At 44.3% G+C, this 14,231-nt stretch overlaps 1 protein-coding gene across 3 annotated transcripts in view; it reads right to left on the bottom strand.

The window, feature by feature from the left end:
* MYO5B (myosin VB) overlaps positions 1–14,231 on the bottom strand; it is a 339,709-nt gene that overhangs the window by 30,039 nt on the left and 295,439 nt on the right. For 2 of the 3 annotated variants that reach the window (XM_063128253.1, XM_063128255.1), the window contains 3 exons: positions 10,436–10,675; positions 7,572–7,672; positions 743–820 (listed from right to left, as the gene is read on the bottom strand). In XM_063128253.1, the coding sequence (XP_062984323.1) occupies positions 743–820; positions 7,572–7,672; positions 10,436–10,675 (419 nt within the window). The remainder of the gene's footprint in view (positions 1–742; positions 821–7,571; positions 7,673–10,435; positions 10,676–14,231) is intronic. The other variant, XM_063128254.1, reaches the window with a different exon arrangement.

Below are 14,231 nucleotides of genomic sequence, written 5' to 3'. Positions count from 1 at the left end.
TCCCAGACGCATTTAACAGCATATGCTAAGTTTGTTTGTTTTTTAATGAACCCCAGAACTGTTGTTAAATGGATACTGTTGTTTTTATATTTTTGATGGTTTAAAATTTTGTATACTTTTTAATGTTAATGGTTTTTAACTTTTGTAAACCTCCCAGAGAGCTTCAGCGGTATACAAATTTAATAAATAAATAAATAAATAAATTCCCCACAGTGCATCACTCCAGGACATTATGGGGAATGTAAAAGGCAGCTCCAAGCCACACGTTTGGTGGCCCTGTTTCCTGCAACTGCTAGGTAATTTATTTAAATTTACTTTTAGGTGGGACTTTTAAGGGTGATAATTCCACCACAGCTCAGCAATGTCAGAGGATGTTTTGCTAAGAGCCTCTTCAGATCTGGAGCCAGCCCTGGCAGGCAACCAACTTCACTCTAGAAAACACAACGTTTAACTTAGCCAGCCAACCAACCATCCTCATCCAATCGTACCAGCTACACTCCTCTTGTTGCTGGGTCATGACTGACGCTATCATGGATCAGCTCAGCCTCACATATAGAGCTGGTGTTACCCAAGCAGCAAGCTTGGATTTGGGATCAGAACTGCCCCAGAGCAATCCAATTTTGGATATTACTGGATGGCACTCACTCCAGTTCCAAGTGAAAGGGAAGGGAAGGAAAAACACCGGAAAGAAACAGAGGGAGGAAAGCCCAAAGGAGAAGAAAAAGAAGTAAATGTATTTGACCTGGCAACTTGCTTTAGACCCTGATAAGCCAAGCCGAGTTCTCCATCTTCATTCAGATACCCCCAGTCCTCAGTCTTGCTAGAAAGAAAGGACAGAGGAAAGGGAAACAGAAACGGACAGAGAGGAAAGATAAAAGAAGAGTCAGCTACAAGACGTAGGAAGAATAAGAAGGCCTCCTTTGCATTCAGGCACAGAAGCCCTGTGCTAATCTGGTGACTGGGGTTTGCGGGGGCATCTCCCAGCGTGCCTGCCATCTGCACGTTAATTATAATTTTTTCACAGGGGTCTATAAAAGTAAGCCTCTATGCCAGCCTTTCCCAACTTGGTGCCCTCCAGATGTGTTGGACTACAACTCCCAGAATTCCTTGCCATTAGCTACGCTGGCTAGGCTTGATGGGAGGTGCATTCCGACAACATCTAGAGAGCCACACGTCCCCCACTACCGTTTTAGGGGAAAGGACCCCACTACACTGAGGTGGTAATATTATGAACTGTCTCATCTCCATGTTAGGCCTTTGACAGTCTTGCTAAGGATGTTCTTGAGGCTTTCTCTTAAACCTACCCAAGATATGCTTACACACATGCATGCTACACACACATACTTGCCTCCAATGGTCCATATTCATATTAGGGTACTGACATTTGAGGACGCATCACCTGCCATCATGGCAAACCTGAGGCTTATTTTACAGGAAGGAGAAGCAGTTTGTAGTTGCTAATCAACCACCAGATGCTTCTTCATCAACTTTTGATTATGGTGACAATGGCAAAAGATCAGCTTGGAGAGGGGTTCATAGGGTCCTTGACAATTGCCCACCTTGCAGTCAGTGTTTTTTGTTCCGGCTGTTATCTAGAGAGGAAGTTCAAGCAAGGCATCCAAATCAACCATGGCCCTTTGTCACAGCATGATCAACACATGCCTGATTAGTAACACAGCACTGCCCATTATTGTAGGGCGTTTGCATCCTACTGCAACATCTGGTTGCAGTAGAAAGAAAGAAGGGCAATGGGTGAGCATAGTCTTAGTGCCATATTGTGGTCCCCACCAGAGGTGCACTCCTTTGCTCTGAGAGTGCTCCACTGCTCAAAAATACAGCAATCAAGATGGCTAAAGATGACACACACACCCCAATTTCTTGATATCAGTATCATCTCCACAGCCTTTTACACTGTTACCACCCATTCCTCTGAGAGACAAACTACATGGGATATTAATAATGCAATTTGCTTTCAAGTTAACCCTACTGTGGTTCTGTTTTGGATCCGGGAACCCTTGCCTGCAATTTGAATTGGGGAGCTGTTTTCCCCAATGAAATTTACAGGAGTGAGGGGGCCACTGGCATTGCAATAGGGAGCGAAGGGTTAAGGCTCCCTTACCCCTGGGACCAGATCCAGATTTTTGGCCATTTTTGAAGGACAAAGCTTGCACTTCAGAGTAAACTGCATGATTACCATCAAGCATAACCACTATAACTTAGTGGTACAGCTCAAATTAGGAGCAGAGTTAAAAGGACACTTCCTGCAAACAATGGTAGCCCCCAAAAGGTGTTTGTATGTGTGAAATACCTCATGGTACAAGCTAATGAAGAGCTGGGTGCTAATGTCACCGATTATTTTTTTTACACAGTTGCTGTGCCAGTCACTGAGGCCTTAGCTAGACCTACCTGTTAACCCGCGACGGAGGAGAGAAGATCTCGCGTTGTGTTTAATGCAAGATCCCTCCTCTGTTTACACGTGACGACCTCAGAAGGAGAGGCGTCGCGCCAGCCATTTTTGTTTTATTAAAGGGCCAGCAGCGCACGAACGCTCGTGCACAAAAGTTTTTTTAAAATTTAAATTACATTCCCCACTCCCCCCACCCTACCCCCAATGGGTGCAGTGCTCCTGAGGAGCGCTGCGCCCCGTCCGCGGCTCCTCGCAAGGAATCGCGCGGAGCCGGGTCAACCCACACGTTCCGCAGTCTCGGGCTCAGCCCGGGAACACAGAAGAACCAGGGCCAAAGGGGAGGGCGATATCCCGGGGCAAGGGAGGGATCATTCCTCCCTGATCCCAGGTTCCCTTCTGCGTCATGTGGACGCACAGGGATTATCCCGGGGTTCGCCCCGGGATAAAGGTTCATCTAGCTATGGCCTGAGGGTTCATTTGGGTGCTCGGCATAGGTATCAGCACAGACCTTTTGTAGATTGCAGGTGTGTTGATTTGGCATACTTGCCATTTGCCAAAGCTTCTCCTAAAATTCCTGGATCATTCTGGGAGGAAATGAACTCAAGGGGGTGCCATTAGCTTTGAATAAAAAAATCTTGCAAGTGACAGACCCCGAACATTTGTAACTCTTTGGCCTGCGTTTGCGAATGGAAAGCAATTAAAGCTTTCATCCATCAATGAAGCAAACCCCTCTGGAGGGCATCAGTCGTCAACTTATGCTTTTAAATTGATATTGTCCTGCCATTTACAAGCTGACCTGACACAAAGATTCATTCACACAGTTCAAGAAGAAGAGGGTAATTGCTCACATCTCATTAGACTGCAGGAGAGGAAAGGATATGGGGCAATATGCAAAATTAATTTAAGGCAGGGTGGATACAAATCAGTGATTTTTTTAAAAAAATAATAAAAAAAATCCATTTTTTTAATTTAAATTGGATTTTTTTATTTAAATCGGATTTTTTTAAATAAAATGCTTTTTGAGGAAAAATCTATCTAAAGATAGTTTTCTATTTAAGATACATTATAGCCCAAAGGTTATTCAGCATGAAATAAGGATTAGTTTTTAATTATGTCGCATGAGGCTGTATATTCATGTAATGTTTAAATTTTTTGGTAAATGAATTCTTTTCATCCATTCACAATGTCATGCTCTTCCAGAGGTTTCTGTAAAATTATTGGGCAATTTTTCGATCTAGAAGATATTATCACAGATGCTTGGTTTCACAGTTCTCAAAACTGTGAATTTGTGTCTGCAGAGATCACAATCCCATTGTGCCTTTGCAAATCTATGTACACAGAATCAACCCCTTACCTCTTAAGTGCTAAGTTTCAAAAATGCAATGAATAGAGTGCACTTTTGGGGGGGGGGAGGGAAGTCACACGATTAAATCGAGTCTTTCTGAGTAGTGATTTCAATTGTGATTTCAATCAAATCCACCCTGGTTTAAGGAGTCAAGTTCTGCTCTATGTCAGACCGTAAGCTGTTCAGATGCATCTATAACGTGGATCCAAGACAAAGAGCTAGCCCAGTGATTCTTAAATGGCCTTGCACCCAAGCAAGCTGGGCAGATGTCAAGGGCCTAGAATATGCAACTCCTCTCTCAGTTACACCTTCCAAGAAAGTGGTTTCCCACCATCTTGCTATAATCAGGAGTTGGCAGACAAGCACTGGCAGATGTTTAGCAATGGCCAAAGTATTTCTCTGTCTGCTTCTTTCTGCAAAGTAAGATACTGTTACCCATGATAGCAGTTGGTAATGTGAAATACCCTCTTATGAATGTGTCCTGATGGAGACGTGGATTTTGGTGTGCTATGGGTGGATTTCAGAATGGTAGGTCACTAGTGCCTTTTTTGGTTGGTCAACAAGAACAAATTCAGCCACCCAAATTTTCCACTGTAACTTAAGAGTCAATGGCCCCCTTCAGAAGACACCATAAACCACAGCTTTAACCATGGTGGTTAAGCCAGAAAGCCAGGCCCCGTTCAGAAGACACCTTAAACCACAGTTTTAACCATGCTGGTTAAGCCAGAAAGCCAGGCTGTGTTCAGAAGACACCTTAAACCATGGCTTTAACCATGGTGAATAAGGCTTTTTGCTTTAGTCACCATGGTTAAAGCTGTGGTTTAAGGTGTCTTCTGAATGGGGCCATTGTGCAGCTGGATCCATGGGGGACATGGTCAATTTGAAAGGGCCAAACACCCAGTTATCTTTGAAGTAGTAACATCATTGCTTATGTTCAAACACTTTGCTTGCCCAGAAGAGTGATGATCTTAAAAAACCAGTTGAATATTCCCCCGTTTCAGATGACCTATTTCCCAGGAGCCTACATTATTATCAAAATAATAAATAAAAGCTGTGGGGTTGAAAGCCTGGCTACCTGAATCTTGTTAACACTGTAGCAAACAGCTACTGGGTGAGACGGTCACTGGTTTATCTCCCTATTTGTTTTTGTGTTGACTATCTTGCTAGTCCCTTTGGTAAAAGATTCCAAAATTACCCAGGGCCACAGAATGTACAAACCCAGGCAATAGTTCAGTTAACTGAAAAATCAAAAGGTGATGAGCACTAGGGAGTACTACTAACTACAGTCAAATAAATGAGTATCCGGCTTGCTTGAAGTAAACTTACTAATATTCCATTTTATCTATGTAGTCTTTCCGCTCCCCCTCTGCTTTATTTGGTGTTTTACTAGATAAAAGGATGGATGTAAAGCGCTCTCTCTTTGGTTAGTCTAAGAGGAAAGTACAAATTCAGGGCATTAACTCTCACTGTGGGAAACCTGTAATCAAAGAGGAATCATGGCTGAGAGTTAAGATACAAATTTAGCAGCTAATGTGGGTGATGGGATGCCAAGAAAACAAAATGTGTATATATTAGCATACTTCACCATTATAAAACTGGTGGTTTAAACCCTCCCAACTTTTTCAGTCTCAAGAGAAACAGGCTAGCGGAACTTCCATTAAATATCTTCCCCCTGCATGGTACATGAATGATTTCTTTGAAGTATGTAACTCTTAAAAATTGCAGTTTTCTAGAGTTGGAGGACCTAAAGGCAGTAGTGCACGTGCTGGTAACTTCAAGGCTCGACTTCTGCAATGTGCTGTACATAGGGATACCATTGTACCCAGTTAGGAAACTTCAGCTAGTTCAAAATATGGCAGCCATGTTGGTCACCGGTGCATCTAGGCGTGAGCATATTATTCCAACATTAAAATCACTCCACTGTCTGCAAATTTGTTTCTGGGCAAAGTACAAATTGTTGGTCATTACCTTTAAAGCCCTACATGGTTTGGGTTCAGGTTACCTGAGGGATCGCCTTCTCCCACACAGTCTGCCCTGCACACTCAGGTCCTCCGGGGAGAACTTACTTCAGTCAGACAAAACTAGGCTGACAGCTGTTACCCAGAGGACCTTTTCTTCTGTCACCCCCAGACTGTGGAATGATCTGCCGGAGGAGATTCATCAACTTAACTCTCTCCCTGAATTTAAGACAGTTTTAAAGACTAGCCTTTTCTGGCAGGCCTACCCAGATGAATGTGAAACCAAGAATTTTTATGATGTATTGATTTGTTGTACTAATGTTCCCTGCCTTGATCCAAAGGGAGAGGCGAGTAATAAATAAATTATTATTATTATTATTATTATTTCATTCCACTGCTACAGAAGCCATATTCCACTATGACTTTAACATCAGAGCTGTTCCAAAGATATTGGATAGCTTCACATCTTGGATAGCTGCTTTAGAATTCTGATGGGTTCTGGCTGAAACCCAGAACAGATTCACTGATATCAAAGCCACCAGCCTCCACTGTGGTGGAAGATCAAGAAATGCAGCCAACTTCACCTTGTAGCTCCATCTGGTGCTTTAGGGCCAATTCATATAACCAATCTGTAACCAATCTTATAATCATATAACCAATCAATACTCTAGATGAGGCCCTGGTTAGGCCTCATCTAGAGTATTGTGTCCAGGTCTGGGCTCCACAATTCAAGAAGTATGCAGACAAGCTGGAGCATGTTCAGAGGAGGGCAACCAGGATGATCAGGGGTCTGGAAACAAAGCCCTATGAAGAGGGACTGAAAGAACTGGGCATGTTTAGCCTGGAGAAGAGAAGATTGAGGCCCCTTCCAACTCTGCTACTCTATGATTCTATGATTCTATGATCTGACACGTAAGATAGGTGCTTTTATCATGCCATCACCCTGCCTCATTTAAGGAATTTTATGCAGGGTCCAGATCTCCCAAGTTTCCCCACTGCATCTTCCATCTTTTTTCGTACCATAGAAAATCCATTAAAGGGGGGGGGGGGAAGACATAATAGCTGCACCATGCCTTCTAATTGGTAGCACTAGGAGCCTTCTGTATGGAAGCATCCGTAGAAGAAGCAGGTTGAGTAGTACTGTGCCACACAACCTGATACATGATGTGCCTAATTTGCTATTCAACTGTCACCATTGCAAAGCTTGTGGAAGTGGGCCAAAAGGTAACACAGTTTTGGCTGAGTCGCAAGTTGCATGTGCATTAGTCCAAGTCCAAGTCAAGTTTATTGTACTTGGCAACCAGCCACCATACAGCTTCACATAGATACGTTACATTCATTCATAATGCATGCGCATTAAAGGAATCACAGAACTGCTTTGACATTTACCTACATTCTGTCTCAATCCATTCTCAACACACTCTGGCCATGCAAACTGGCCCCAGATCTTAAAGGATGCAGCTCATAAACCTTTATCCGCAACCATTTAAGGAGCCATATTTACAAAAAAAGTTCCTTTCCTCTCCATTTTAGGAATGTTCCTGAGATATTCTCTTGAGGTCTAGAAACTGGGGTTGTTGTTTTTAAAGAAAAGAAAAGAAAAGAAAACAAGGAAGCCAAAATTCTCGAGAAATCAGTACCAGAATCCGCAGCTGTGTGATAAGCCCACAGAGAAGCATACACATATAATAGTTTATGGTGTGAAGCTTTTGTAAGAGGAAATTTCTGTATAATTACTTCCACTGTTGTCTACCTGCATCTAGTGATGCTCCCTTAAATTACTCAGAAATGAGCACAAAAGCACAGTTCCTGATTCCAACTCATCGGACCATTCATAATGGATAAACAAAGGCAGGCTTACCGGTTTGTCTGACACACTCCATGATATGCCTCTATTGCGTCCTCTGGATCCACATGCTTGTCGCTGTTTGGCCAGCTGGTTTCCCTACTGATGCTGGACTCCTTAAAAAAAAGTCAACCATGAAATGTTCTGTTTCCATTCCCTCGCCCCACCGCCAATGCTCTAGTAACTCTACGTTGATCGCTCACGCAATCCTTTTGATTCGTAAAGGGCTTTATAGTTACGGATGTATTTGCCACAAAGTAAATTCAATGCTTGAAAACAGGCAGAAAGGGAACAGGAAGGGCGCAGTGGAATGCAGTGTAAAGAAAAGTTGTGGAGATATTGAAGGTAGATGTACAGCACAAACCTATTTCAGTTTTATGCTGATGTAACTCTCAGAGCTTCCCTCAAAGAATCCTGGGAATCGTAATTTAGTGAAAACACTGAGAACTCCCTGTTAGAGATTCCCTAATTTACCTCACCAAACAACTGTTCCCAGGTTTCCGTGGAGAGAGGGAAGGAATAAAAACCAGTTTAAAGTCTATGAATGCAGTTATGTTCTGAAAGAGCAAGACGTAAAGATAGGCTTGCTATCAATATCGTAGCATAGGAGGAGTGGGAATTGGCAGTAGAGCCATGCTAGAACTAAGAAGGGCCTAGTTTTGAAATCAAAAACTATTTCACAAAATTAACCAGAGCAAGAGGAAAAGCATGTCAGTCCAAGCTGCCTTCCTAACCTACTCTCTTGTCTTTGTATCAGTTCAGTCAATGCAGATAGACAGAATTGTAATGTGGAATAATGTGGCTCAAATCGTTTGTATTCTTCCTCTCTGTTTCTCCATTTCTGAAAGCATCGCAGAAAGTCAAATCCAGAGATTACCACATGATTGCCTCTAACAGAAGGATCTCTAACTCTATAAAGTAATTCCTACCTGTGTCTGCAGTATACTTTTACCTTGAGTGGCAAGACTGACCCCACATCTCAATAGTTAACGTGTCCATCTTCTACCAAAGGGGATAGAACCTTGTGTCAAGGTGGTGGCAACCAAATTGCTCAAGGTAACATGTAAATTAGGGTTTACTTGTACCCTGACTAATGCCTAACCTACTCTCTGTCAAAATCAGTTGGGACTTTTTATACCACCCAATAGAGCTTCGGCTATTGGGTGGTATAAAAATGTAATAAATAAATAAATAAATAAATAAATAAATAGCAATCTGCCAATGTTGCCCCTTGGGGTAAGCCACTCAAGGCTACATCGTGGAGCAAGAAGGAGAGGATGGTACCATGGCTGTACTCCCAAGGCAGCCCATTGACTCTTCTTAAAGAACAGTCAATGGGCTGCCTTGGGAGTACAGCCATGGTACCATCCTTCCAGGCCAGGTGTCAGTCTCACCTAGAAAAACAGCAAGAGTCTAGCATGGTCCCTAGATATCTCTATCACCTAGTCTTCTTGTCCATGTCATCCAAGCCTGTCAGCCTCCTAACCTCCCTGCAAAAAAACTCTAATCTGCTGTTTCCCCACATGCTTGCTCCAGCCCCCTTTAGACGGACCCTACAGCTTAGACCACGGCCTGCCAATGCCTCTGCCATTGGTTTCCGGTGCTACCTTGACATGAACTTGCATCAGCTAAGATCAGTTGACATCCAGAAGCAGAAAACACCTCCTCAATGGAGGAGGGCCCCACTGTAGGCCCCGTCAAGGCATGGTCAGGCAGGGCAACCTGAGGGAAATCTCTGCAGAATTAGGGGGTCTTAAGTGGACTCACCCCCATCCCTGGAGCTCCCATGATCACCCCAAGACTTGAAGAGAAGAGATGGCACTGAGCCCAAGCTGAAGACCAGGAGATACAAGACTTGCCTGGCAGCAAAAGACAACCCATCTCACAGCCCTACTCAAGAGGAGCAAACATGTGTGTGGTAAACATACGTGTGGTCAGGCTCACAGCACCAGAAAGGGTGGTGGCAACCAGGGTGACTACAAAAACACACACTTGTTGCCTGGAAAGCTGCTAGTGCAATGACCCCATGGACAGCTTCCTTGATGTTCAGCATTTGACCCCCAGCCCTTGATAATCCTGCTGGCTGCACTGGTCAGCTCATTTGTTGGTCAGTGCTCTGCCTGGATGCCAAGCTTCTGATCCTACTCAATAAACTTCACTGGATTGACTGGGCTGCTCCCCTGGGGAGCCTGGAGGGACTGGGAATTGACAGCACTCAATTCCAACCCCGGTCCCATCCTACCGAGGTTCCCAGCTTCTGCCCTCCATAATCCTCCACATACTGCACAATACTGACACCCTTCATTACCGCATTCTCCCCCCCCCCCCCCCAATTCAAGATACTGAAACCAGCCTGGGCAGGATCTACACTACTGCTTTAAAACAGTTTATAACAGCAGTGACAACTGTTGAGGCCCAGGACACGCTCCCAATACAGTCTTCAAAACGTTTTCAAAGTCTTATATCCTGCTTAGTGTAGAGCCGGGCATGGTAGCTGCAACAACTTCAAATATCCTGCCATTACGTCTGCTGAAGCTGAACTGATTTTGCATTCACAAGGCAATAAATCCAATTGGACTGATTTGGGGGGGGAGGGGGAGGGGGCCAAACCATCTAATGATTGCATAATTTACAAGAATACTAATCTTGCAATTGCACGCTAATCAAGCTTCCCCGGATTAAAGATGTAAGGACCGAACAAAATCACTCTAAAACAGAATTTTGATTCAAAATAATCATCTTGCCAATTTTGATTTCGGACTTGCCGTAAACCAATGTGCCCAACCATGGAGAAACAGCGACAGTCGGCAACATGGTGAAAGCACACACACACACACACACACACACACACATGGAAGGATTTCTCTCCGATCCATTACCATATTTCTGCCTGTATCTTTTTGCTGGGCTGCCTTTATAATCTGCGTCCTTAGAATAAGCACCTCTTCCTTCCGCACTTCCAGCTCTTCGTTAGCTGACTTGAGCTGATTCAAGAGGAGGCTGTAACTGTCGTGGACGTCATTGGAGCAGTTGTTCTGGGCCACTCGATCCACTATAGCCTTCCTCAGCTCATTTAGGTCATTCTTCAGTTTCTTGTTCTCTGATTCTAACTCTTGCCTCTATTAAAAATGATATTTGAAAAAATGATCCCTGCTCAGTACATTTCTACAACTGCTAGATTGGTGTTTTCGCTTTTTCTTCAGAGTTATCAAAACACACACAACTGAACTATCAGCTAGATTCAAAGAGCTGGACTGTGAAGCCATGCAGCTGGGTGCGTTTCTAAATCTGCTTTTTTTGCTTCTCGCCAACTCTAGGATTGTCCCAGCCTGGAAAAAAAGCAGGTGTAGGGAACCTGCAAACCATCTCAAACGCAAGAGATGAGAATCCATCTCCCACTGGAATAGATAAGCAGGACTCTGTCTGTTAGCCATGCCATGTAGAATGGATAGACAAGACAGTCTGCCCTCCCACACTAGAGGCATTCAAGAGGCAGCTGGACAGCCATCTGTCAGGGATGCTTTAAGGTGGATTCCTACAGGGGGTTGGACTCGATGGCCTTATAGGCCTTTTCAACTCTACTGTTCTATGATTCTATGATTCTGTGTTGAACACTACAGGAGATTAGTATTCAGGTGAATAAAATATCTTTAGTTATTATCAAGATATAAACATTGAGCCTTGAATATAGCCAAGGGGAGGCCTTTGAACTTTGTTCTGAACCTTGCTTCCCATCCATCTTCTGAGAAATGGTGGTCTGAAACGGTGGCGGAGTGCCCCTCCTGCACTGCCCTCAATAGGGTCCCTAGGTGCATGTTTCTTCAGAGTAAATGGGGAGCGGATACACATATGGGATTGGTACAAATTCAGTATCGAGACCACTCATTTGAATTTACAGTGCCCTGTGTTTGGATTACAGGAGTTCATATCTTCCTCCTCCTTTCTCACTTCTAATAAGACTTTTTTTTTTAAAAGGAGGATTATTTAATTTTAAAGTCTTAAGGATAAATTAAACACTGTGCCTAAGTGGAAAGGTACCTTCCAGTGATCTGATTTCTATCCCATTTGAAGGCTTTCAATAAAAGAAATCCAGAGAAAAGAACTTCTTGATGGTCATTGTAACTTGGGCAAGTGAGGTTCGAGAGTGCCAAAAATCAGACAGAGGGCTTATCATCTACTTTATTAATTTTTATTTTATTTTAGGAACCTGCTTTATATGTCCACCTAGCCCTGTAGTGTTGACACGGGCTGGCAGAGGCTCTCCAGAGATTCAGGCAGGAATTTTTCCAGCCTCGCCTGGAGATGCCTGGGATTGAATCTGGGATCTTCTGCATGCAAAGCAGGTGCCCTATCCCTGAGCCACTTCACGTTCAGAGGGACAGATGGGACCGCAGGGTCACTCCACTGCCTCAGCTGAGAGACCAGCTTCGTACGACTCTTCCTCTACTTCAACAGGGCCAGATCTACACGTCGTTGCGAAGGCGCCTTTTTTAAAGACGTACCTAAAAGAAGCGCCTCTTTCTTTAGTGTGTGTACTGTGAGCTAGGCAGCGCCGCCTGCGGAAGAATCTCTACCCCATTCAAAGACGCTGCTCGGGCCGCTTCCCCCTCGCGTGTTCTTCCATTCAAATAATCCCCCCTCCCACCCGGCAGCTCTTCTGGCGCATCCCGCCGCCGGCGGCTCCTCCTGCAAAACAGTTTTCTCCCTCGGTGTGTTTGTATCTGCGTTTGCGTGCACGCGGCGGACAAGTTCAGCTCCTGCCTCTCGCTCTCCCCCGCGGTGTCATCTCCCCGGGGGCTCTCTTCGGTGTGTGCTTGCACACGCGCACGCAAACGCAAATACAAACACACCGAGGGAGAAAAGTGTTTTGCAGGAGGAGCCGCCGCCACCGGGACACGCCAGAAGAGCCGCCGGGTGGGAGGGGGGATTATTCGAATGGAGGAACACGCGAGGGGGAAGCGGCCCGAGCAGCGTCTTTGAATGGGGTAGAGATTCTTCCGCAGGCGGCGCTGCCTAGCTCACAGAACACACAGTAAAGAAAGAGGCGCTTCTTTTAGGTACGTCTTTTTAAAAGGCGCCTTCGCAACGACGTGTAGATCTGGCCCAGGTTCCATCCCAGCCGGTCATTATAAAAACTTTGGAACGAAAGAGATGGTGCCCAAATTTGCTTATTTCTCTCTTTCTTCCCCATCCCTTTCCCCTTTCATAACGTGCCTTTAAGGTTGTAAAGCAACGGCAGAGACCGTCTTCTTTGTGATTAATTTGTAAGTTGCTCTGGGAGCATTTTTGGCTGTGTGGTAAAATGCTTTAAATAAATAAATGGCCGTTCTTGCCTCAAGATCACTATAAACATGCTTCCCTGACAAGTCTCGTCTTCTGTGGCCTGCAGAATTCTATCTTTCACAGAATTTGGCTTCATTTATCAATTTAAAATAAAGTATTTTTAGTCCTCCTAGTTATAGTTATTTGGGCTGCACAGTTTCGGTAAGAGTCAAGTATCCAGAAACAGAGGGGCAGCTTCTGTCACGGCTGTCTGTGTCTGCTCCCTGTATAGATCTTCTCCTTCTGGCTGGCTCATCAGCTCTTTTTTTCCTGCAACTCCACTCGTTGCTTCATTAGCTCTATGGGAAGCACAGTCCTATTGACTGATGGATTTGGTTTGTACCCTGCCTTTCTATCAAAAATGGCACTCAAGGTGGCACCCATCTGCAATAATGGAACCTTTCTACGTATATTTTGTATGCAACGAAAGAGGTAGAGGGGGGAGACAGTGGTCCCATTCAGAAGACCTCTTAAACCATGGCTTTAAACATGGTGGTTAAGCCAGAAAGCCAGGCTGTGTTCGGAAGACACCTTAAACCACAGCTTTAACCACAGTGGTTAAGCCAGAAAGCCAGGCTGTGTTTGGAAGACACCTTAAACCACGGCTTTAACCACAGTGGTAAAGCCAGAAAGCCAGGCTGTGTTCAGAAGACACCTTAAACCACGGCTTTAACCACAGCGATGAAGGCAAAAGGGCTTATTCACCATGGTTAAAGCCATGGTTTAAGGTGTCTTCCGAACACAGCCTGGCTTTCCGGTTTAACCACTGTGGTTAAAGCCGTGGTTTAAGGTGTCTTCCGAACACAGCCTGGCTTTCCGGTTTAACCACTGTGGTTAAAGCCGTGGTTTAAGGTGTCTTCCGAACACAGCCTGGCTTTCCGGTTTAACCACTGTGGTTAAAGCCGTGGTTTAAGGTGTCTTCCGAACACAGCCTGGCTTTCCAGTTTAACCACTGTGGTTAAAGCCATGGTTTAAGGTGTCTTCCAAACACAGCCTGGCTTTCCGGTTTAACCACTGTGGTTAAAGCTGTGGTTTAAGGTGTCTTCTGAACAGGGCCTGTGAATGGAACATGCATTGCCTCAGAAGAGAATTTATCCCCACTGCAAAATAATGACTTTTTCTAAAGGAAATTGCTCAACAACGGTTAAATGTCGCTAAGAATCTGACTTTCTTCTACCCATTCTTCTGAGTCGCTGAAAGAGAAATTATTCAGTTGACTCACATTAAAGATTTATCTTCGAGTTCCAAACACCTCACACACTAATCATGAGTCTAACTTATTCTATTTTTTTTAAAAAAGAACTCCAAAAGACAACAATTTCTTTTAAAGGAAAGAACAAATATTATTTATAT

The sequence above is a fragment of the Elgaria multicarinata genome, chromosome 6 (genome assembly GCF_023053635.1).
Source record: "Elgaria multicarinata webbii isolate HBS135686 ecotype San Diego chromosome 6, rElgMul1.1.pri, whole genome shotgun sequence".
Taxonomy (NCBI): domain Eukaryota; kingdom Metazoa; phylum Chordata; class Lepidosauria; order Squamata; family Anguidae; genus Elgaria; species Elgaria multicarinata.
Note: the sequence above shows the minus strand (reverse complement) of the source record. Positions and strands in the feature narration are given on the sequence as shown.